The sequence below is a fragment of the Pinus tabuliformis genome, chromosome 5_2 (assembly GCF_031772625.1).
Source record: "Pinus tabuliformis cultivar Carrire ecotype Pingquan chromosome 5_2, CPIR1, whole genome shotgun sequence".
NCBI classification, from domain to species: domain Eukaryota; kingdom Viridiplantae; phylum Streptophyta; class Pinopsida; order Pinales; family Pinaceae; genus Pinus; species Pinus tabuliformis.
This window is the reverse complement of record NC_142306.1, coordinates 404,785,571-404,808,267: the sequence shown is the minus strand read 5'-3', so window position 1 is coordinate 404,808,267 and position 22,697 is coordinate 404,785,571. Positions and strand designations below refer to the sequence as shown.

The 22,697-nt window shown below is 40.2% G+C and overlaps 1 protein-coding gene across 1 annotated transcript in view; it reads right to left on the bottom strand.

Annotated features, from left to right (window-relative positions):
- LOC149159237 (uncharacterized) overlaps positions 1–18,802 on the bottom strand; it is a 163,896-nt gene extending 145,094 nt beyond the window's left edge. Inside the window, 1 exon segment of the mRNA XM_089434237.1 lies at positions 16,568–18,802. Coding sequence (XP_089290363.1) covers positions 16,568–18,580 — 2,013 coding nt within the window. The 5' untranslated portion in view covers positions 18,581–18,802.
- Between the last annotated feature and the right edge of the window lie 3,895 nt (positions 18,803–22,697).

Genomic DNA, 22,697 nt, shown 5'->3' with positions numbered 1-22,697 from the left:
AGCACAAATGACGGAACAACCATGCCAGAGAAAGGAGGGCGATATAAACTATGCCAACAACCAGGTCTGGAGTCATCTGGAAGGCCAACTGTTGGAACAAATTTGCCCAATCTGGATCATCGCGGGTACATAACTGATCTATAGCACTGACATCGCTATTGAATAATGTAGCTAGTCAAGTCATCGCTAAATATTACAAGCGACCTCGCGCTGGCACATAAAATCAGACCATCACGGGAATCAGGTGTACTTCCATGATGGCAGCGCTTCTGGACTGTTTAGGAGCGCCCTTTAGCGCATTTATTTAGCCAATAGACGCGATGAGGTAGATAACTTAGGAAAAGTGGGTCATTTGGCAACATCAGAGAGCATTTGTCTAATATGAGCATGTATGACTTGGACACATGACACAGTAGGAAGACTGGAGTGAAGACAGTGACAAATTACTGTGTAACAGATGCCCCCTAAAGTATGAAGCCCGAGAGAGAGGGAGGGGTGAAATGCTTTACAAAACTGACTGAGCTGGAACACCATCTGGAAAAACCTGCACGCAAGTACAACTGATATCTCTGATAATGAAGTACATGTAGTCTAGGCATGGGCGCAGCCATCCAAAAGACATACGAAATAGGTTTGTGGTATGGACGCAGCCATCCAGCTAATGAGACCATTATAATGATAAAGGTATGGTCGCAGCCATCCATGAAGACTCAGGTATGGTCGCAGCCATCCATCAATGAGTCATGTAATCATAAACCAATCCACGCAGCCCGAACATATGTAATCTGAGTTCGGGGTCTTGAACCCATATGATCATAGTACAAATCCTAACATGCGAATAAATGTGTTGGAGTTGAGCATGATAGAAAGTCGCTTGATTACCAGTCAATGATGGAAACCATTAACAAGCACGAGAGAAACCACCAATAATGCCAATGGTTCTCAAGGTACTGTCTAGCACAATCCACGAAGTGTGAAAAAGGAACTAGAGTCGAACACTCGTGGAATCACCCAATCGACGACCAAAGATGAAAGTCGACCGTCAGGTGCGAAGAACTTTCCATTGAGGCATGCAAGCTCTAAGGTACCAAAGGGGATCTCTAGATCAATCTCCTGGATAATGAGCTGATGTTGACAGGAGACGACCCGTCGCAGGAGGGCCATAATGTTTCCCCCACCAATGACATGAGATAAGGAACAAGTGGTAGATGTTGAAATAGAGAATCAGAGGAGAAGGCAAGGGTGTAAACTGCAGAAGGATTATACTCTTGAACATGTGAGCAACATGACTCCGGAGGGTGGTAGCATTCAGATACCAAGGGATCAGAGGCTCGATGGAGATGGCATGAATCAGATGGAATGAGGCTAAATGACAACCCAAACCCACGGAAGGCCAAATGACGATGTGTGGATGTCGCAACTTGACAAGAAGCAAAAGTGTCGATGTTCAAGAGTGACTAGCTGCCATAGACAATCAATGATAAACCTGTTGTTGAGTCCAACCTAGTAATAATTTAATGAGCCCTAGGAAGGAGAAGCTCGAGTCTCGTCATGGTGACGAGTCCAATGTCATCAGGGTTTAACGAGTCTGACATAGGTGAAACTCGGAGTCTTTTTCATATTTGGAGAGTTTGAAAAAGACACAGAAAATAAAACTCTAGGGGGGTCCTTTTTCATAAATTTGTGTCTCTCGAGCCCGAAAAAGTATAAAACAATACTCGAAAGAATCGCCCGACCATTACGATCGAGGATTACTTTTTGTAACTAGCGACTTCGACCCGAAAAAGTAGAAAAGTGGTCGGAATCACGTCGTTTCGTAACCGATAAGGAGCTTGAAAGGACAAAGGCCTGGTAATCTTTTCGTTTTTACACAGTCGGAAAAGAGCTTAAACACGACCGCCTATTACTTCTTTTAACGAGGCAAGAGGAACAACTCAGCTATCTTTTCATTTTTCAAGTCGGAAAAGAGCTTAAAGACGACTTTTTCGGATCAAGTGTTCACAAAGCTGACATAATTCCATCACCTGTAGCTCTGCACAAAGTACGTCGAATGTGAACACATTCGATATAAAATGAACAATATACATATAAACATAGTTAAAAAACCCACATTTACAAAATATAATTTTTTAATTTCCAAAAATTACTATAAAAAGGGGTTAATCCAACCATTTTTACCATAGTTACTGTTCATTGCACTGTGGAGCATTTTGGAGCACCAAAGTTGGCGAGCTAATTTCGGCCTTGTTCATCCATCATTCACCCCAAAACTTGTTCCAAGTAATTAGTCCTTGTCCTGCGCTTCAATTCCATACCTTTTTCATGCATTTTGAACGTTAAATGTGTTAGTTAAGGTGGGTTTTTGGACCGAGCTCCGTCGCTCGGTCATCGTGGGTATAGCCTTCGGGTCCGCGATGACCAAAAAAATTGACACATAACGTGCTCCAATCATCGCGGAAAAGTGATGTACTTCCACGATGACCTGAAAAAATACAACTAGCGACCTCACATCATCGCGTTTGTTTTAAAAACAGATGTGATGACGACGCGAACTTATTTTTTATGCAAATTACGCGTTGAATTTGGTAAACGAAGTGCTAATTCGATTTTTTTCGTCATGCAAGTGATAATGGAATTTGTCTAGCAAGAAAGAACACATGATGACAATGATATAGAAGCTTTTTCTGACATGGGGTGCCGAAATGCATTATGAGCATGCAGATTGCTCAATTTCTTCCTAACTCCGCATCTCCGATCACAGCCTGATCTACTGGAGCTATTGATCTGGGCTTGGAATCCTACGAATGGGAAATTCATCATCTGAGGCCAGGATATCGAGTTTGACACTACATACATATATTTTTTGACCGAGCTATCCCGTCGAGGTGAGAGGCATATTCTGGAGGGACAGCAACCCAGGGGTGATTCCTTAGAGATGTTGATGGCTCAAGTGTGCCGACAGGCACGCAAGACAAGGAGTGGGAAGGTGGCAATCCCAACAGTGGACGATGTAGTCCTTCGTGCTATGCTTTTCATGGTGACACAGGCAGCGAGCTCCCAAGCCCAACATGAGGCTTCGAAGACCCATCTCCACCTGGCCCTCAAATGTCTCAATCCAACCATGTTTAACTGGGCAGGAATAGTGACGGCAAACATGAAGAGGCAACTTACCAACTGCCATTGAGGAGAGACGAAGCAGTTTGGTTATGGATCCATCTTAGTCCCGCTCATGCTGGAGCGGGTGCCAGCATTGCAGTTACAGGACATGGATTTGGATTTTCCCAGACCACGTGAGGCTTGGGCCACATGGTGGGCGCACGTCATGCCACGAGGAGGTGGCAGACGACCAGTGGCGTGGGGGACACTGTTCCGAGAGTGGCTGGAGAACCAGATGATCTTAGTGGAGGATTGGACATATGCTGGCATGGACTTCCGCGGAGATCCTGACATGCAGCTGCCCACTAGAGAGCAGTGGGATGATGGTGGTAAGACACTTGATCACATTTTTTGCATTATTATTTTTTATGATGTTTTTTTTATTTTTCATGTATATGTCCTAATGACGAACACTATGGTATGCAGATGTAGGACTAGTGAGACCCGTCGGGCTAGCTCCAAAGGCATGGAGGGATGTGCAGGGCATCGCGGCACTAGCCTTGGCTCCCCCAGTTGATGATACGGTGGAGACAATGGCCCGGAACCTTGAGGGCCTAACAGCAGGGATTCCAGATTACATGGGGATCGAGGAGGTCCCCATAGCGTTCCAAATCCACACAGTAGGAGTGGAACCCAGGGTGCACCGCTTGTTGAGGTGGGTGGCACGGGCGGTGGTATGCTATAGGGAGCATAACCCACCGCAATAGACACCTAGGTTTTTATTTCCTGTTGGTGATTTTTTGAGAGACATGTGTCTCAGATGTATGGAGAAAATAGACTCTATTTGGACATGTACACTTTTTTTTTTAGCGCCTCGGTGCGCCACACGAGATATATATACATATTCCTATGGTTTATTATTGTGTTTTACATGCTTCTTGTATGCTGTTTTGATTATATGTTATGCAAATGTCTTGTTAGAAAATTATATATTATGGAGCAATGGAACACATAAAATATTGCAGAAATATAAACACAGAAAGCGCATAAAACAAGAGAGACACAGATATACGTGGTTCACCTAGTTTGGGCTACGTCCACCCCGAACAGCCAGTCCTTCCTTTCTATTATCCAACAAAATGAAGAGACACAACCTACAGCAGATCCGCTGTAATATCCTCTGTTTTCTCTCACACTCTCACCTCTCTATTTCCCGCTCACATAATACACATCTATCACACAGCCTCAAATACAATGCCCTCATACAAAGAGAGGGGTTGCCTTCTAGGGCAAAAAACCCTAAACTAAACATAAGTTCTACCGTTAGATCATCCACCTAATGAACGACCCAGATTGACTAGAAATTACTATACTTTTACAAGGCAATTTTACAGCTGTTTTTAGCATCGGGGGCAGCCGCCCCCCCCCCTGGCCCCCCCCTGCAACGAATATTTTATAGGCGGCGTTGCCACCCCCATTTCGAACTGGGGTCCAATGTGGCGATACCTTTGAATATAGAAGATAATCAGGCTCCACACCCAACAATCTCCCACTTGGAGATTGATTGTAGCAACTCCACCGCTACTCCATTTGCTGGAAAATGACTCCTCTTTGGACCTGGCTATTTCTCATCTTCATCGTCATCCTTGAAGACCAATTGAAACTAAGCATATTCTCAGTTTCTCCCTGGTTACAACTTTTGTTAGCATATCTGTAGGATTCTGGCTAGTGTGTATCTTTTCCAGCTTCAACTCTCCATCTTCCAACACTGATCGTATGAAATGGTACTTGAGCTGTATGTGTTTAGTCCTGGAATGAAATGTTGAGTTCTTTGCAAGATGAATGGCACTTTGGTTATCACTGTATAACGTGCCCATATCATGCTCCTTACCCAATTCACCCATAAACCTTTGTAACCAAATCGTTTCTTTACTAGCCTTTGTAGCAGCAACATACTCTGCTTCTGTTGTTGAAAGTGCAACAACACTTTGGATTTTTGAAACCCAACTGACAGCTGTTCCTCCAACAGTAAATACATATCCTGTAGTGCTCCTCCTGTTATCTCTGTCACCTGCCATATCTACATCAACATATCCTTGTAGGGAGATGTTTGAACCACCAAAGCATAATGCTTGATTTGTGGTACCTTTCAAATATTTGAGAATCCATTTCACTGCCATCCAATGTTCCTTTCCTGGATTGTTCATGTACCTGCTTACAACTCCCACTGCATGTGCAATATCGGGCCTTGTGTAGGCCATTGCATACATTAAGCTTCCAACTGCTGATGCATATGGAACTTTAGACATATAATCCATGTCTTCTTGGGTCTTTGGGCACATTTCCTTGCTAAGTTTGAAATGGCTAGCAAAAGGTGTACTAACTGGTTTTGCATTGTGCATGTTAAATCTTTTCAACACCTTTTGTATGTACTCATTCTGAGACAATGTTAATTTACGATTTTTCCTGTCTCTAGTTATTCTCATACCAAGGATTTGTTTTGCAGCTCCCAAATCCTTCATTGCAAATGAATTTGCTAATTTTCTTTTGAGCGCATTTATTTCCTGCATGTTAGATCCTGCAACAAGCATGTCATCTACATACAATAACAATATAATATAGCTGCCATCATTTTGCTTTTTCAAATAAACACAATGATCATAGTGACATCTAGTATAACCTTGTTCAGACATAAACTTGTCAAATTTTAGATACCACTGCCTTGGAGCCTGTTTTAAGCCATACAAGCTATTCTTCAACCTGCACACTAGTTTCTCCTTCCCTTTCACCTCATATCCTTGTGGCTGCTGCATATATATCTCTTCCTCCAAATCCCCATGGAGAAAGGTTGTCTTTACATCTAACTGCTTAAGATGCAAATCTTCAGCTGCTACAAGACTTAAAATAGTTCTGATTGAAGTCATTTTAACAACAGGAGAAAATATTTCATCAAAATAAATACCTTTCTTCTGTGCAAACCCCTTCACCACAAGTCTAGCTTTATACCTCTGTTTTCCTCCATCTTCTTCCTTCAGCCTGTAAACCCATTTATTCTTCAATGTAGTTTTTCCTACAGGCAACCTGACTAAATCCCAAGTCTGGTTGTGCATTAAGGAGTCCATCTCTTCTTCCATGGCTACCTCCCACTTCTTCTTGCTTTCAACCTGCATTGCTTCTTCATAACATTCGGGTTCACCAAAATCAGTCAACAATAAATAATATAATGAAGGAGAGTATCGTTCAGGGGGTCTACTTATCCTGGTAGATCTTCTAACACCACTTTCAGGTGTTTGGGGTGCCTGTTGTTGTTGTGGTTGTTGTTGTTGTTGTGGTTGTTGATTATTATTATTTTCAGGAACCTTTACTTTTTCATTGATTTCATCAAGAACTACATATTCCTTGTTTTCCTTTTCCTGTTTATTTTCCTGCAACTGATTCTTATACAAGACCTTTTCATTGAATATTACATCTCTGCTCCTAATGATTTTGTGATTTTCGTAATCATATAAGCGATAACCAAAATCATTAGCACCATATCCAATAAAGGTACATTTCTTTGACTTTGCCTCAAGCTTTGTTCTATTTTCTTTATCAATATGGACAAAGGCCTCACAACCAAAAGGCTTTAAAATAGAGTAGTTTACCTTTTTACCTGTCCATGCTTCCTCTGGAACACCACCATCCAAGGAACTTGAAGGCCCTCTGTTTATTAGATAAACAATAGTATCTACAGCATCTGCCCAAAACTGTAAAGGCAATCCTGCATGCAATATCATGCACCTTGCACGCTCCATGATTGTTTTGTTCATCCTTTCTGACACACCATTTTCTTGTGGTGTTCTTGGAACTATCTTCTCTCTGCGAATTCCATGCTCTGAACAGTACCTATCAAACTCTTTGCTGCAATATTCACCTTCATTGTCTGATCTAAGACACTTAAATTTCTTTCCTGTCTCAATCTCAACCAAAGCTTTCCATTTCTTGAAAGTATCAAATACATCAGATTTATTCTTAATACAATAAATCCAAGTTTTTCTAGTTGCATCATCAATAAAAGTAACATAATAACGAGAGCCACCGAGAGATGATACATGAGCAGGTCCCCATACATCTGTATGCACAATCTCTAATTTTTCATTATTTTCTTTCCCAACTCTGAGAAATCTGACTCTCTTCTGTTTTCCATAAATGCAATTCTCACAGAAGTCCAAAACAACATTCTTCAAACCCAGCAACAAATTCCTTGAGTGATCTTCATCCCCTTTTCACTCATGTGTCCGAGCCTATGATGCCATAATGCTGCATTTGCTCCTTTGGAATTTAAAGCATTAACAGAGTTAGAAATACCATTGCATAAATACAATGTACCAATCTTTTTGCCTTTTGCTATTACCAAGGCTCCTTTGGTGACCTTCCGAGCTTTATCTATGAAAGTTGTCACACAAACTTCACCGCCTAACTGCCCTGTTGAAGTCAGATTTTTCTTTAGATCTGGAACATGTCTTACCTCCTTTAATATCCATTGGTTTCCATTCTGTTGTTTTACAAGAACCTTACCCATTCCAACGATTTTATAGGGTTTATCATCACCCAGATGAACTTGTCCAAAATCTCCTTGAACATAGTCATGAAAGTATTTCTTATCAGGTGTGGCATGGAATGAAGCCCCTGAATCTACCACCCAGGAATCAATAATATTTTCGAAAGAAAGAATCAGAGCATCTTGTAACAACTCACCTGTCACATTTGCTTCATGATTGTTTTCTTGCTGTGCATCTCCTTCTTTTCCCTTCCGAGATCTACAGTCTTTCTTTAGGTGTCCTTTCCTTCCACATTTCCAGCACACTATCCCCGATCTGGACTTGGATCTGCCTTTCCTTGATTTACTGTGATATCCTGAGCTCTTTCCTCTTTCCATTTTTCTTCCTCTAGACTCTGCACTCAAAACATTTCCCGATGTCTCACCGGAGCTTTTCCGTCGCATTTCCTCGCTAAGGATAGCACCAACAACATCATCAAACTTTAAAGTAGTAGATCCAGAAACGGAGTTACTAATGGCCATTACCAAACCATTCCAACTTTCTGGTAATGAGCACAAGTATAACAGAGCTCTAACTTCATCATCAAAGTTTACCCCTACAGAACTTCACTAACTTGTAACTGTATTAAAATCATTTAAATGGTCTGCAACAGATCCACCTTCCGACATCTTCATATTAAATAACCATTTCATAAGAAATACCTTGTTTGAGGCCGAGGGTTTTTCATATAGTTTCGACAACGTTTGAATCAAACCCTCTGTTGTGGTTTCCTTCGAAATGTTGAAGGTGACTGACATAGCAAGGCACAACCGTATTGTTCCGAGTGCCTTTCTATCGAGAAGGTTCCATTCTTCGTCTGTCATACCCGTCGGTATCTTTGATTTTCCGCCCAATGGTAGGTATAGATCTTTCTGATACAGATAATCTTCCATCTGCATCTTCCACAACAAGAAGTTTTGGCCGTTAAATTTCTCGACCCTAAACTTACCATCTTCCACCATTGCTCCCACTCGAACCAGGAACTCTTCTTTCTTGCGAGTTTATTAGCCAAATAGACCTTCGGCTCTGATATTAGAAAATTATATATTATGGAGCAATGGAACACATAAAATATTGCAGAAATATAAACACAGAAAGCGCATAAAACAAGAGAGACACAGATATACGTGGTTCACCCAGTTTGGGCTATGTCCACCCCGAACAGCCAGTCCTTCCTTTCTATTATCCAACAAAATGAAGAGACACAACCTACAGCAGATCCGCTATAATATCCTCTGTTTTCTCTCACAGTCTCACCTCTCTATTTCCCGCTCACAGAATACACATCTATCACACAGCCTCAAATACAATGCCCTCATACAAAGAGACGAGTTGCCTTCTAGGGCAAAAATCCCTAAACTAAACATAAGTTCTACCGTCAGATCATCCGCCTAATGAACGGCCCAAATTGACTAGAAATTACTATACTTTTACAAGGCAATTTTACAACTGTTTTTAGCTTCGGGGGCGCTGCCCCCAAAACCCCCCGCCAGGGGGGGGGCTCCCAAAGGTCGCAGCCGACCCCCCGGACCCCCCCTGCAGCGAATATTTTATGGGCGGTGTTGCCACCCCCATTTCGAACTGGGGTCCAATGTGGCAATACCTTTGAATATAGAAGATAATCAGGCTCCACACCCAACATGTCTGTCTAATACATGATTAGCCAATGCATCAGTTAGCGTGTTTAATCATCATGGAATATGCTGATATGTAATGAAATCAAAATTCCTCTGTAATTACAACCTTAAAATCCGATGGTCTCTGACAGAATATCGCCCATTGAGCTAGTGGACGACAAGCTGAGAGTCCAGGTTCACAACCAATGTACGAATACCGAGATTAATCGCCTCGGCCAGTAACTCAATAACAACAATATATTCAGCGACATTATTCATGGTACAACCTAGACAAACACCTTGAAGATTTATCAACTCACCATGAGGATCGTAGATCACCCATGCCGCAGAGGACAAGTTACGAGTACTGCGGTAGGCACCATCAGCGAAACCAACGTAAGGTGCACCAGACATCTACACAAGAATCAAAAGACACAATAAGCGGAAATCACGCCTACACACCAAGCCAAAACATGAAAACACACACACAGCACACCTACTAAAAACACACGTATGTATAAACCAAAGTGCATGAAATTCACGCATAATACTTTTTCAAGTAAAGCCCATTTCGGGGCTTATCAAGAGGATTCCCTTCATAATCAATTAGCTCGTAGGCCCCTTTCTGCAAAACTCACTTTACAATATAAGGCTCGTGCCACATGGGCTCGAATTTTCCTGCCCCCAGTTTATCATTCGCTTGATCGTAGAGAAAGACTAAATCTCCTTCAACAAAAGAATGAGGATGGACAGTATGATCGAAGTGAGTTTTCAATCTCTTCTTCTATGCTTCAAAAGCTAGAGAGGTTAGCCGACGGGTCTCGTCCAGCCGTTCTATGTAAAGAAGGCGTTCTTCTACCAGAGTAGTGTTGGGGAGTAATTTGATGGCTAATTTCAAAGAAGGGATCTCGCACTCGATGGGAAGGGTAGCCTTCAGTACGTAAACTAATTGAAATGGAGTGAAACCCATGGCATCCTTCACAGAAGTTCGGTAGGCCCACAAGGTGGAGAACAACATCAAGTGCCAGTTAGACTTGTGCATGCCAAGGGTACGTTGAAGCATCGTAACTAGAACCTTTTTTACAGCTTCTACTTGGCCATTGGTCTGAGGATAGTATGGAGTCGACCTATCATGCCGCAAGCCTAGCTGGGTTGTTAGCTCAGTCATTATGTGATTACAGAAATTCTTATTGTGATCAATGACAATAGCCTACGGGACTCCGAACCGTGAGATAACATGATTAAACAAAAATTGTGTTGTTGTTTGACCATCTTCAGATAGTGTGGGCATCGCCTCGGCCCATTTTGTGAAGTAATCAACGGAAATGATGATATACCCATGCCCCCCGGTTGAGCGAGGGTTACAGGTCATATAATCAATGCCCCATTTTGCAAAAGGGCCGACGGTAACAACAGGGTGCAATGGAGCAGGAGGCGCATGCATCTTCTGCTGGTAGATCTGGCACTCGTGACAGGAACGGATGGCAAGAATGCAATCCTTGAAAATGGAGGGCCAAAATAACTGGCGCAGAGGATCTTTTGAGCAGTAGCATATCCAAACATGTGACCGCCATAGGCACCAGAATGGCAATCATTTAAAACTCGTTCAGCTTCCTCGAATGTTAAGCATCGGTGGAGAATGGGGTCGGCGCCAAGACAATACAGGGTGTCCCCAATAATACGATAGGGTTGAGACTGATGACGAATCCGTCGTTGGGCATCCTTAGACACATTGGGACGAAAAGAGGATGTCTGCAAATAGACAACGATATCCCTGTACCAGGGATCGAGGGTGCTGATTAAGAATAGAGTTTCGTCCAGTATATGGTCCTCTAACCGAGAGGGCGCGGTAAAAGATGGCAAAGAGCAAAGCAACTCAGTAAAAATGAGGGATTTCTTAGACTTAGTGGTGGTGAATTCGAAGTCAAACTCTTGGAGGATAACGATCCACTTCGAGTACTTGCCCCCCAGCAGTTGACGTGACAGGATGTACGTCATCGGGTTGCAATCAGAAACCACTGTTGTAGTACGCAACAAGATATAATGGCGAAAACGTTGGATGGCACAAACGGCGGCCAATGCCAACTTCTCGACGTAAGCGTATCGAGTTTCCATATCTAGAAGATTGTGGCTGAGGTAATAAATGACATGCTCAATGTCATCATCATCATCTTGAACAAGAACCATGCCAATAGTGGTATCGGCAGTGGCCAGATACAGAGTGTAGTCGTGATGATAATTCGGAGGACACAACAACGGAGCCGAAACAAGGAGAACCTTGAGAAGCTCGAAGGACTCTTGAGCAGCGGCATCCCAATCAAAAGGGGTATCCCGCTTCAACAACCGCGTGAAACCTTTGGCCACTTCAGCATAGTTCGGAATGAATCGTCGTAAAAAAATCACTTTTCCCTGCAAACTCTACAATTGCTGCAAAGAAGCAGGGGAAGGAAGATTCAGAATAGCCTTGACTTTAAGGGGATCCAAAGGGATTCCCTCTCGGGAGACGATAAACCCGAGAAGTCTGCCTGACTTAACGCAGAAGACAGACTTATGAGGATTAAGCCTGATGCGGTAGTGTCGACAGCGGAGAAAGATTTCGTGAAGGTGAGCGGGATGTTCCTGGTGTTTTGCTGAATGAGCTGGTAGATCATCCAGGTACGGTTGCACAATGTGTCAAATATCATGGAATGCATAGGACATTGCGCGTTGGAAGGTGGCACCGGCGTTTTTCAAACCAAAAGGGAGCTTTTTGTAGGTGAAGTGATCCGGACTTAAATAGGAACGCAACAAATTACAGAGATAACCATAAACACAGATATGCAGCGGAAATAATACTTCATTTCATTAATGTAAAATATTGAAATATGCTTACAAACTGTAATGGAAATAAACTAGCTAGGGCGATGGTAGCTTATCTCTGAGGAGAGATGTGGTGGATACATGCCTCTGAACTGTTTTACAATGAGGCTCGAAGGCCTATTTATTGTTGAGAAACAATAGAAAACCCTTAACATTCCAAAACCTAACCCTAGAAGATGAAACACCAAACTGTGGGCCCCGTTTGGGTAAATTGGTACACCAACTTCCCGGGGTCGTAACTTTGGCATACGATCTTCGTTTGACGCGTACAATAGCTCATTAGAAATATCTATCCGAGCACTACCACTTTGGGAGGCAACATCAGTCCATGGACCCATATTGCCCCAGATTTCACAAAAAACATCGTTTAGGGCCTCAAAACGGCTCCAGAAGTTCAAGACCCGAAAAACTGCTAAAAATAGTAAGTTGTGCTACAATTAAGGAAACTAAAAATGTTGAGAGGAACAATGGTGGGGGTCCAGGTGGACTTGGCAGGTGTCCACTAATATCCACCTGGATCATTCCTCCCCCCTTAAGAATCAATGGTCCCCATTGCGTTGAGTTCCTCCAGGAGATGAGGAAACTTTTGCTGAACTTGTTCCCTGGTGAGCCACTTGCCCTGGTGAAGGAGTTGGCCTGCTTTGACAACTCGATATAGTTGGATATTCTATTGGCAAGTGTTCTTGATCTATGTATCCATGATCCGATCAGTTGTAGCTTGTTCCATGCAATCTGGATTTAATTATGTGGGTGTGAGCTGTTCTGCAATGTCGGATGTGTCTAGCAATGGTGGAAAGTATGGCCGAAGGCGGTCCACATTGAACACTGGGTGTAGGCCAAGGAATGGGGGAATGCTGAGCTCAAATGCATTGTCTCCCATAGCCTTAGTAATGGTGTAAGGACCATATCGGAGTGGTCTCATTTTCTGATAGGCTCCAGTAAGGCGTTCCTTTTGCAAATGCAAACAGACTTTGTCGCCCACCTGAAACTTGTGTTGCACCCGATGTTGATCATGTCGCTGCTTGTACTTGGCATTTGATTTCTCCAAAATTTCATGGACCTGCTCGCGAATATGTTGGATGCGCTCAATGAAGCTGGTGGCCTTATCTGTTTCGGACTGGACATGAGCTGAATTTATGTGAGTAGCCGTAAGTGGCATGGCCACATCAATGGGGCATAGTGGCTAGAATCCCAAACCCACCTGAAAAGGGCTATGGCCAGTGGAGCTGTGAAGAGCTCAGTTGTAGCTGTGTTGAACATAGGGGAGGCTCTCGTCCCATGTGCGCGGATGCTTTGAGTTATACATGCGCAAAATGTGCACAATCATCCTATTGACAGCCTCTGTCTGGCCATCAGTTTGAGGATGGAAGGCCGTGGACTTCGTGAGTTTGGTGTCCAGCATTGACCAGAGACTGGACCAAAATGTGTTGAGGAACCGACTGTCCCGATCTGAGATGATAGACTGTGGGATCCCAAAATTCACCCACACTCGTTCAAAGAAGAGTTTATCAGTGGCTTCTACTGTGATATTCTTCTTGCAGGTCGCCATAATGGCCATCTTCGAGAACCTGTCGACAACCACAAAAACACAGTAATTTCCATGCTTAGTGGAAGGAAGGCCTGACATGTAATCCATGGAGATGGATTCCCAAGGTCGACTAGGGGTAGGCAACGGGGTATACAAGTCGTGCTTCTTGATGGTCGGTTTGGCAATGGCACAAGCAGTACATGATTTGATGTACTTCCCAACATCCTGTCGAAGATTTGGCCAATAGAAATAATTTTGCAATACTGCCATTATTTTCTCGACCCCGAAATGCTCAGCAGCCCGACTGTAGTGTGCTTCCCAAATCATCTTCGAACGCTCGCTTGAAGGAACACAAAGGTGACCCAGGTGGCATAACAGGGCATCCTGGAGGTGAAAATCTGGAACATGCCGACCCTCCAAGAGTGTCTAGTATGTGTGGCCGAATTCTGGGTCGCTTTTGTAGAGAAGTGGCCAATCAGAAGTCTCATGCCCACAAGAGTTGAGCACAGTGGTTAACGCCATGACCGGTGGTCAACTGAGGCAATCTGCAACATTATTGGTGCTACCCTTCTTATACTTGATATTCAAGTGGAACTGTTGCAGGTATGTAGACCACTTCTCATGGCGATCATTCTACAATTTCCCTTGGGTCTGTATGAACTGCAGGGGTCAGTGGTCTGTGTGGATGACCGTTTCCTTCCCCAAAATGTAATGCTTCCATTTTCGGCAGGCCTGTACAATGGAATACATCTCTTTATCATAAGTGGGGTACTTCCGGACTGTGTCTGAAAGTGTTTCAATGTGATATGCCATTGGATGTCCATGTTGAGTAAGGACTGCCCTAATAGCATAGTCAGAGGCATCTGTCTCGACCTCAAATAGTTGTTGTAAATCTGGTAACGCAAGCACTGGTGCCGTGTAGAGGCGATCCTTCAACTCTATGAATGCCTTCTGTTGAGATTCATACCAAAAGAATTTTTCTCTGCCCCTCCCTTGGTGACTTGACTCAAGGGCCAAGTAATATGAGAAAACCCCAACACGAACCTGCGGTAGAAGTTGGCAAGACCTAGAAAGCTACGGAGCTCTGTTAGAGTGGTTGGAGATGGCCAATCCCGAATGACTTGGATCTTGGCTGGATCGACATGCACCCCCTGTTCATCAATGATGTATCCCAGATACTGAACCTGGGTCATGCCAAAAGTGCATTTCTCCAAATTGAACAATGTAAACTTTGAAACGGGAACTATAAACTCAAAACAGGAACTCTGGCCAAAAAACCCCAAAAAATCATCAAAAACAGTGCTAAAAACGAAAAGTGTTGATGCTGGAATAACACCTATTTTTTTCTTGGGTAAATTTTCAACATATTTTAAAAATGGTGGTGAAAACCAAATTTTTGCACAAAAATTATCCAAAAAACACCCTCAAAACGAATAGTGTTGATTCTGGAAGAACACTTTTTTTTTTCGAATGTAAAATTTCAACATTTCGAAATAATGGCGTAAAATATTTTTTCATGACCCCGAAAAACATTAAATTTTAAAAAAATAATGAAAACATAAAATAAAATTAAAACAATGAAAAAACACAAAACAAAAAAAAAAGTTTAAAAAGATAACAAAACATAAATTAAGATATATAATAAAAACAAAACACAAAATAAAAATATAAAACTTAAAAAAAAATCAAAAAAAAAAAAATATATCGATCATAAATTAAAAAAATAAATAAATAAATAAAATAAAATAATGGTAAAAATTAAAAAACTAAAAAAATTATAAATTATAAACAAATAAATAGTGAAAATAAAAAACCATCAAAAAATTGGCAAAAAAAAAAAAAAAAAAAAACAGTGAAAAAAAACTAAGAATTAAGTAGGTAAAAAAAAAAAAACTAGATTTAAAAAATAGAAAATTAACAAAAATAAAAAAAGTTAAAAAAAAAAATTATCTCACAAATCGAAAAAGAATTTGGAAAAAAAAAAAAAAAATATATATATATATATATATATATATATATATATATATAAGTAAAAACAGAGAAATTAAAAAAAAAAAACATTAGCAAAAACTAGGAAAAAAAAAGAAAAAGAAATTAAAAATAAACTAGTTTTAAAAAAAAATTAGAAAATTAACGAAAAGAAATTAAAAAACTAGTGAAATTAATATTAAAAAAAAAAAAATTATAAAAAAAAAACCCCAAAGAATGCATATTTTTTATTAAAAAAAAAATTCTAATTATTTTTTATTAAGCCTACTATTTTTATTTAAAAAAAAAAAAAAATTTCAAATTTTTTTTTAAACATTTTTTTTTTAATTTTAAAATACAAATAATAAAAAAGATTTTATTTTTTTTCAAAAAAAATTAATTTTTTAATTTCAAATTAAAAAAAAAATAAATAAATAAATAAATTATTACAAAAAAAAATTAAAATTTAATTATTTTTTTTAACGGAATTTTTTTTTAAACCTAACCTTTTTATTTACAAAAAAATTAAAATTAAAATTAATTTTTTTTTAAACAAACTCTTTTTTTTAATTAAAAAAATTATAATTTTTTTAAACATTTTTTTTTTAATTTAAAAATAGAAATAGTTAACAAAAAATAAATAAAAAAATTAATTTTTTTATTTCCATATTTAATTAAAAAAATTATAAATTTTTTTAAACATTATAATTTTTAAATAAACATTATAATTATAATTTTTTTAAACAAACTTTTTTTTTAATTAAAAAAATTATAAATTTTTTTTAATTTTCATATTTAAAAAAATTAAAATTTAAAAAAAAAAATTAACGGAATTATTTATTTTTTATTAAAAAAAAATTAAATTTTTTGGGCCGCCACCCCCCGGCCGCCCGTGGTGGCGCGGCCGTGGGCGGAGGTGCCTGCCCTCCGGACACACTTCTTGTAGTCACTCCATCAAGAGTCTGCTCATATTTCAGCTTTAGTGCTTGGAAAGTACCCACACAATCTAACTTTTCTAATTGATCAGAAAATTTATTGATCAAGTATTCAACCAGACATTTAATATTTTCCTTACGGATATATTCTATAAGCTCAAGAACTGCTGAATTAAGAAGATTATATCGATTTCCATTAGCAGTAAAAGCCTGAATTACTGGTTCAAAAAGGTTATGATTTACAATGTGGCGATTAAGATAAGCATCATTTCGAGATAGTATTGTTCTCAGAAATCGAACAGCAGCAGCAACAAGATATTTTTCTTTTCTCCGAGTTAAGCTTAAAACCTTCTCTATAACATTATTCCGCAAAAAATAGTACTTTATCCTGTAGGAATGATGCAGAACACAGAAGCACAATAGCTCAGTGATGTTTGCCAGAATGTCGGGGCTTATGGAACTTGGTCTCCCATTCTCATGATCATTATTAGTGGCTTTTCTGCTTGTCTCTATACTCTCCTTTGCAGGACATGATGATGTTATTACATCTACCAACTGATCCATGTGTTTTTCATAGAAAATTTCCACAATAGTGTCCCTCTGAGACCCAGCCATTGTGTAAGGGTCGAGCAGCATGCGAATGATTTCAAGAAACTGGCAGTGCATATCTTCTCCATAGTCAGTTGACATTCCTTTTACCAAAAGCCCAAGAAGGATATTTCCTTGCTGCTGTATCAGAAATGCACGCAAAAGAGAAGGATCTTGATTTAGGACCACAATTAATATATCGGTCCCAGTTAGACGAAGAAGTCTATCTTCACTCTACAGAGCACTGGTAACAATTTCAAACAACCCATTATCGACCAGATCCCTAAAAAGACGCATCTGGTTGGCAAGGAGGAGGCTTTTGCTTAGGCTACAAAATTCTTGAAGGAACAAAATAAGGTTTTTCTTCACTTCATCTGGTGTATCTGGAGATTTCAACTTTGCAAATAATTCCTGAATGAAAGCACTATCATCCTTAAGACCAGATACCACTGCTCCATTGTTGGTATGGGTGATAGAATTCAAAGTTGCCGATGTGGACTCATCCAAAACTCTCGGTAAAATAACATCCTTTATGTAGCTAATTTTATATGTTTGATGGATTTTTGATAATAAAGAAAGATCTCTGATTGGGATTGCCTCCTTGAATAAAACCTGCTCCCTTAGAAAAGCGCGATGTTCCTGGTGAAAAGGAATATCTGGATCATACTCAAGCGCACCCACAATATCCATTATATACTCTTCGCTGAATAGATTTTCGAAGATTTGTGTATTATTCAATAGAATGATTCCTTTGACAATTTTAAATATCAAATGAAGGCCATCATTGTTCTCCAAATCTTCACATATTTTGAACAAATCAAGAAGCTTCGGTATAAATGTTTGATTTTGAACTATAAGCTCAGCCACCCGAATATGATCCATAATACAGCCCTCCATTACAGTCTTCAAGATTATAGGAAGTGTCGATAGCTCCACCTGTGGAAGCTCTCTGAGTTCACTGTTACCTCCATGGGCTGCATCATCATTTCCCTGTGATGTACCAGAATGCTCTAAGTCATCATTTATAGAGCGTACTCCAATTTCCAGACCACCAATGGTAGGAAAATGAATAGATCTTTGGACACTGCATATTTGATCCCATATGAAAGAACAACCCATAGCCTCTTGAAAGCTAAGAGCCAGCTCAGTGGCAATTTCAGGATCACGCCAAGCAATTATTGTATCTTCTTGTCTTCTATAGATGCCATCTGCAAAGATGCGATGAATAAGTAGAGTTTCATTATCTTCTTCATCTATTACTACTAGACCAACTGACTCTGATCTCTCCACGTAGTCAACAGTTACATGACCAGTGCCTCTGTCATCCCACTTCCCTTCATCATTCAAGCGATAAATTTTGACACGCTGCAAAGGATCCGACACGACGCTGTTCCGACCTTGCGTTCCCATAGTCCAATCAAAAAGCTCCCGGAACAAGTAACGTATTATGATACACTGACCTCCCGAAAATTATGCAAACGCCTGTTGTCTTCTGTTAAATAAGGGAAGGGCGAAACCCTCGCGACCTTGGAGAAACGCGAATGGAGGTCACGGCTCGAAGCAAGCAACCCTTGAACCAAAAAAGGTCCTTTGTGGTGAACAAAATTGAGCGCTTCGGTTCTCGATCACGGACAAAACCACTCCCTTGAAACCGAATTTGAGATGGCAATCGCAGGAAGGAACTGGAAAACGATATTTCGGGAGCCATCCAGGGTTTCGGGACCTTCTTCAGGCACCTCTACCCACGGTCGCGCCACCACGGGCAGCCAGGGGGCGGGGGGTCGATTCCGGGAATCGACCCCCCGCCCCCCGGCCGCCCGTGGTGGCGCGGGCGTGAGCGGAGGTGCCTGCGGGGAGGCCCTCCGCCCACGGCCGCGCCACCATGGGCGGCCGGGGGGCAGCGGCCCAAAAAAATTATTTTTTTTAATAAAAAATAAATAATTCCGTTAAAAAAAAATTTAAATTTTAAATTTTTTTTAATTATTTTTTTAAATATGAAAATTAAAAAAAATTATAATTTTTTTAATTAAAAAAAATGTTTGTTTAATAAAAATTATAATTATAATGTTTATTTAAAAATTATAATGTTTAAAAAAAATTATAATTTTTTTAATTAAAAAAAAAAAGTTTGTTTAAAAAAAATAATGATTTTTTTAATTAAAAAAAAAAAAGTTTGTTTAAAAAAAAATTAATTTTTATTTTTATTTTTTTTAAATAAAATTGTTAGTTTTAAAAAAATTAATTATTATTAACTTATAAAAAAATAAAAAATATGCATATTTTTTTTTTTTTTAATTTGAATTTAAAAAAAAATCAAAAATAGGTTTTTTTTTTTTTTTTTTTTTTTTTTTTCATTTGAAAAGACATATATTTTCCACCATTTTAATATTTTTTGGGGTTTTTTTTTATAACTTGATTTTATTTTTGTTTTTTTTAAACATTAATTTTACTAGTTTTTTCATTTTTTCGTTAATTTTCTATTTTTTTTAAACTAGTTTGTTTTTAATTTTTTTATTTTTTTCCCTAGTTTTGCTAATGTTTTTTCTTAATTTCTCTATTTTTACTTACTTAATTATATATATATATATTTTATTTTATTTTATTTTTTTCCAAATTCTTTTAGGGTTTATGAGATAAATTTTTTTAACATTTTTTATTTTTTATTTTTCTTTTTTTTATATATATTTTTTTATATTTGTTTTTTACAGACAATTATTTCATTTGGATTGAAAATTTAATTAACAATGTATAAATATGTAGAATATCGAAAATGCAAAATATCGACATTCTTCTTTAAATATGCAAAACAATAAAAACCTCACTACAAAAAAAAATTAAAAACAAGATAATATGAAGAAGAAGACCACTTCCAAAATTATTAATTTTAAAAAATAATTATTTACATTCCATACAATAAAAAAATTTAAAGTCAAAAAATAGGTCTTTTAAAAAAAGGGTGCGATGCAGAATAACCACTTTTTTAAATCAGCATGAAAATCACTACCATTCACTACCATTCTAAAACTTAATGCACATGAAAAAAATTAAAGTTCCAAAAACCATGTTCTAAAAAAAACATGTGTATTCTGCATCACCACTTTTGAAAATTTGGTCATTTTTTTGCTATCTCTACGAAACGGGTAACAGTATCAGTTCCCGTTTCAAAGTTTACATTGTTATTGGCACATAGCTTGTGTTGCCGCAATGTTTGGAGAACCTGTCGGATGTGGTGGAGGTGCTCTTCCCAACTCTAGTTGAAGATCAGAATGTCATCCAAGTATACTACTACAAATGAGTTGGTGAATGGCCGCAAGATGTCATCCATTAGCTGCATGAGGGTTGCAGGAGCATTAGTCAATCCGAAAGGCATAACCAACCATTCAAAAAGGCCCTCCTTGGATTTGAAGGCAGTCTTCCACACATCAGAGGGTTCGATTGGTACCTGGTGATATACTGACTTCATATCGATCCTTCTGAAATATTTCTTCCCCTTTAGTTGGTCCAGGAGGTCATCAATCCGCGGGGTCAGGTACCTATTACGGACAGTGATCTTGTTCAGCGCCCGATAGTCAATACAGAGTCTCCACGTCCCATCCTTCTTCTGTACCAACACGATCAAGCTCCCACAAGGCGATGAACTCGGACGGATGTGACCTTTCTGTAGGAGCTCCTGAATCTGCCTCTTGATTTCATTGTTCTCCAGAACGGAGCACCGATAAATTGGTCCATTGGGTAGCGGTGCACCTGGGGTCAGATCGATGGAGTGCTTGACCTGACAGTGCAGAGGAACCCCTGCGAGGGAGGTGAATATGTCCTTGTACTCCTCCACAACCTTGTCCATCTGTAGTTGTCGTGCAGAGGGGCCCCGTCTGGAGGTCGTGGCCACCGTCTTCTTCTTTCCTTGAGGGCGTATCATCAGGAAAACAAATTTCCTGGTTTTGGAAATGATCTTACTGCATTGTTTTGCAGTAATCAAAGGGATGGTGGTAGGTGGTGCTACCTGTGGTACCATGTACAACTTATTTCCCAATGTAATAATAACAGCACAGGGCCTTGATTCATACACAGCATGTCGCTTCCACAAGTATGGTTGTCCTAATAATACATCACAAACTTCAATGGGAGCAATGTCACACAATACCTCATCCGTGAAGGGCTTGATGTTGTATGGAAGGCGACACTGCTGGCTCACGCGAAAATCTCATCCTTGGTGAAGCCACCCATTGGTGTACGGTTGTGGATGTGTTGTGGTCGGTAAGCCCAACCGCTTCACGACCTCTACCGAAATGAGGTTCTTTTGACTCCCGCTATCAACAATGAACTGTATCGGGGAGTCCTTTACCCACATCTGGGAGTGGAAGAGATGCTCCTCCTCCTCTGGATCTTCGGGCTCATTTTTCTGGATCTTGGCGGTAGCAACAGTGGCGTTGGGATCCGCATCCATGATCTGCTTCCCTTTGTCATTCCCCTTATCGAGTTCCGACTCAGAGTCGGTACATGCATCTGATTCTGAAACCTTTAGCTCAGCCACCAGTGACTGCTTGGCCCGACACTCACTTGTGTTGTGAGTGGAGCTCTTATGGAACTCACAACATTTTCCCGTGTCCTTTTTTGGCTTCGCGGCGCTGTTCTTTGCTTGTAGCTTCGGCGGGTTGTCTTGGGCTGCCCCACCTTGGCTTTGTCCTTTGTTCTGTGGTTTAGGGGCGCCTTTCCCCTGCTTTGGATTCGCAGATCCAAAGTCTCGCTTCTTTTGTTTAAACTTCTGCTCGACCTTGACGACATATCAATATGCTGCGCCGAGCGAGGAGATGTTCAGGAATTGTATTTCTTCCTGGATGTACTTGTGCAAGCAGCCACAGTATTTGAGTATCAAATGCTGCTCTGAATCCTTGATACCCAACTTTGTGCGAAGGGTATGGAAAATATTGGTGAAATCCGGCACGTCTTGGTCCCTTCCCTGCCGCAGCGTGGTCCACTTTATGTATTCATCCTCATAGCTTCCAACAGGGTAGTACTACTCCTTGATGGCATCTTGGAATGAATTCCAGGGGGTGCGGCTGAAAATAGTGAGTCAATACTTTCATCCTTCTGCTCGCAGTAGGTTTCCCACCAGTCCTTGACGTGGGGGGCTACTTTGAGAAGAGAGAAAACAATCTTTTCCTCACTCGAAAATTCATGAATAGAAAAATAACCCTCTAGCAAATTTAACCATTTATCTACGGCATCTGCGTCTATCTAACCCTCGAATATGGGGATTTCAAAATTAACTTGTACCTTAAAGGGCGTGGAATTTCCAGAGTAGCTGCTGGAAGCTGATGCGTCGCTTCTGGGTAGCCGCTGAAGGATCTAGGCAAAGTTGTCCATCATCGCGTTCCGTTGTCGCTCGAGGGCTTCTTCGAGCAAGATTTTGATGGGATCTCCTGGCCCCTTGTCTTTCTTCTCATCCGCCATGGGAGGCCGTCGGGATTTGCGAGGCTGGTCTTGCAAAGGTTCGACCAATTCAAGCCCTAACTCCTTATATCCTGAC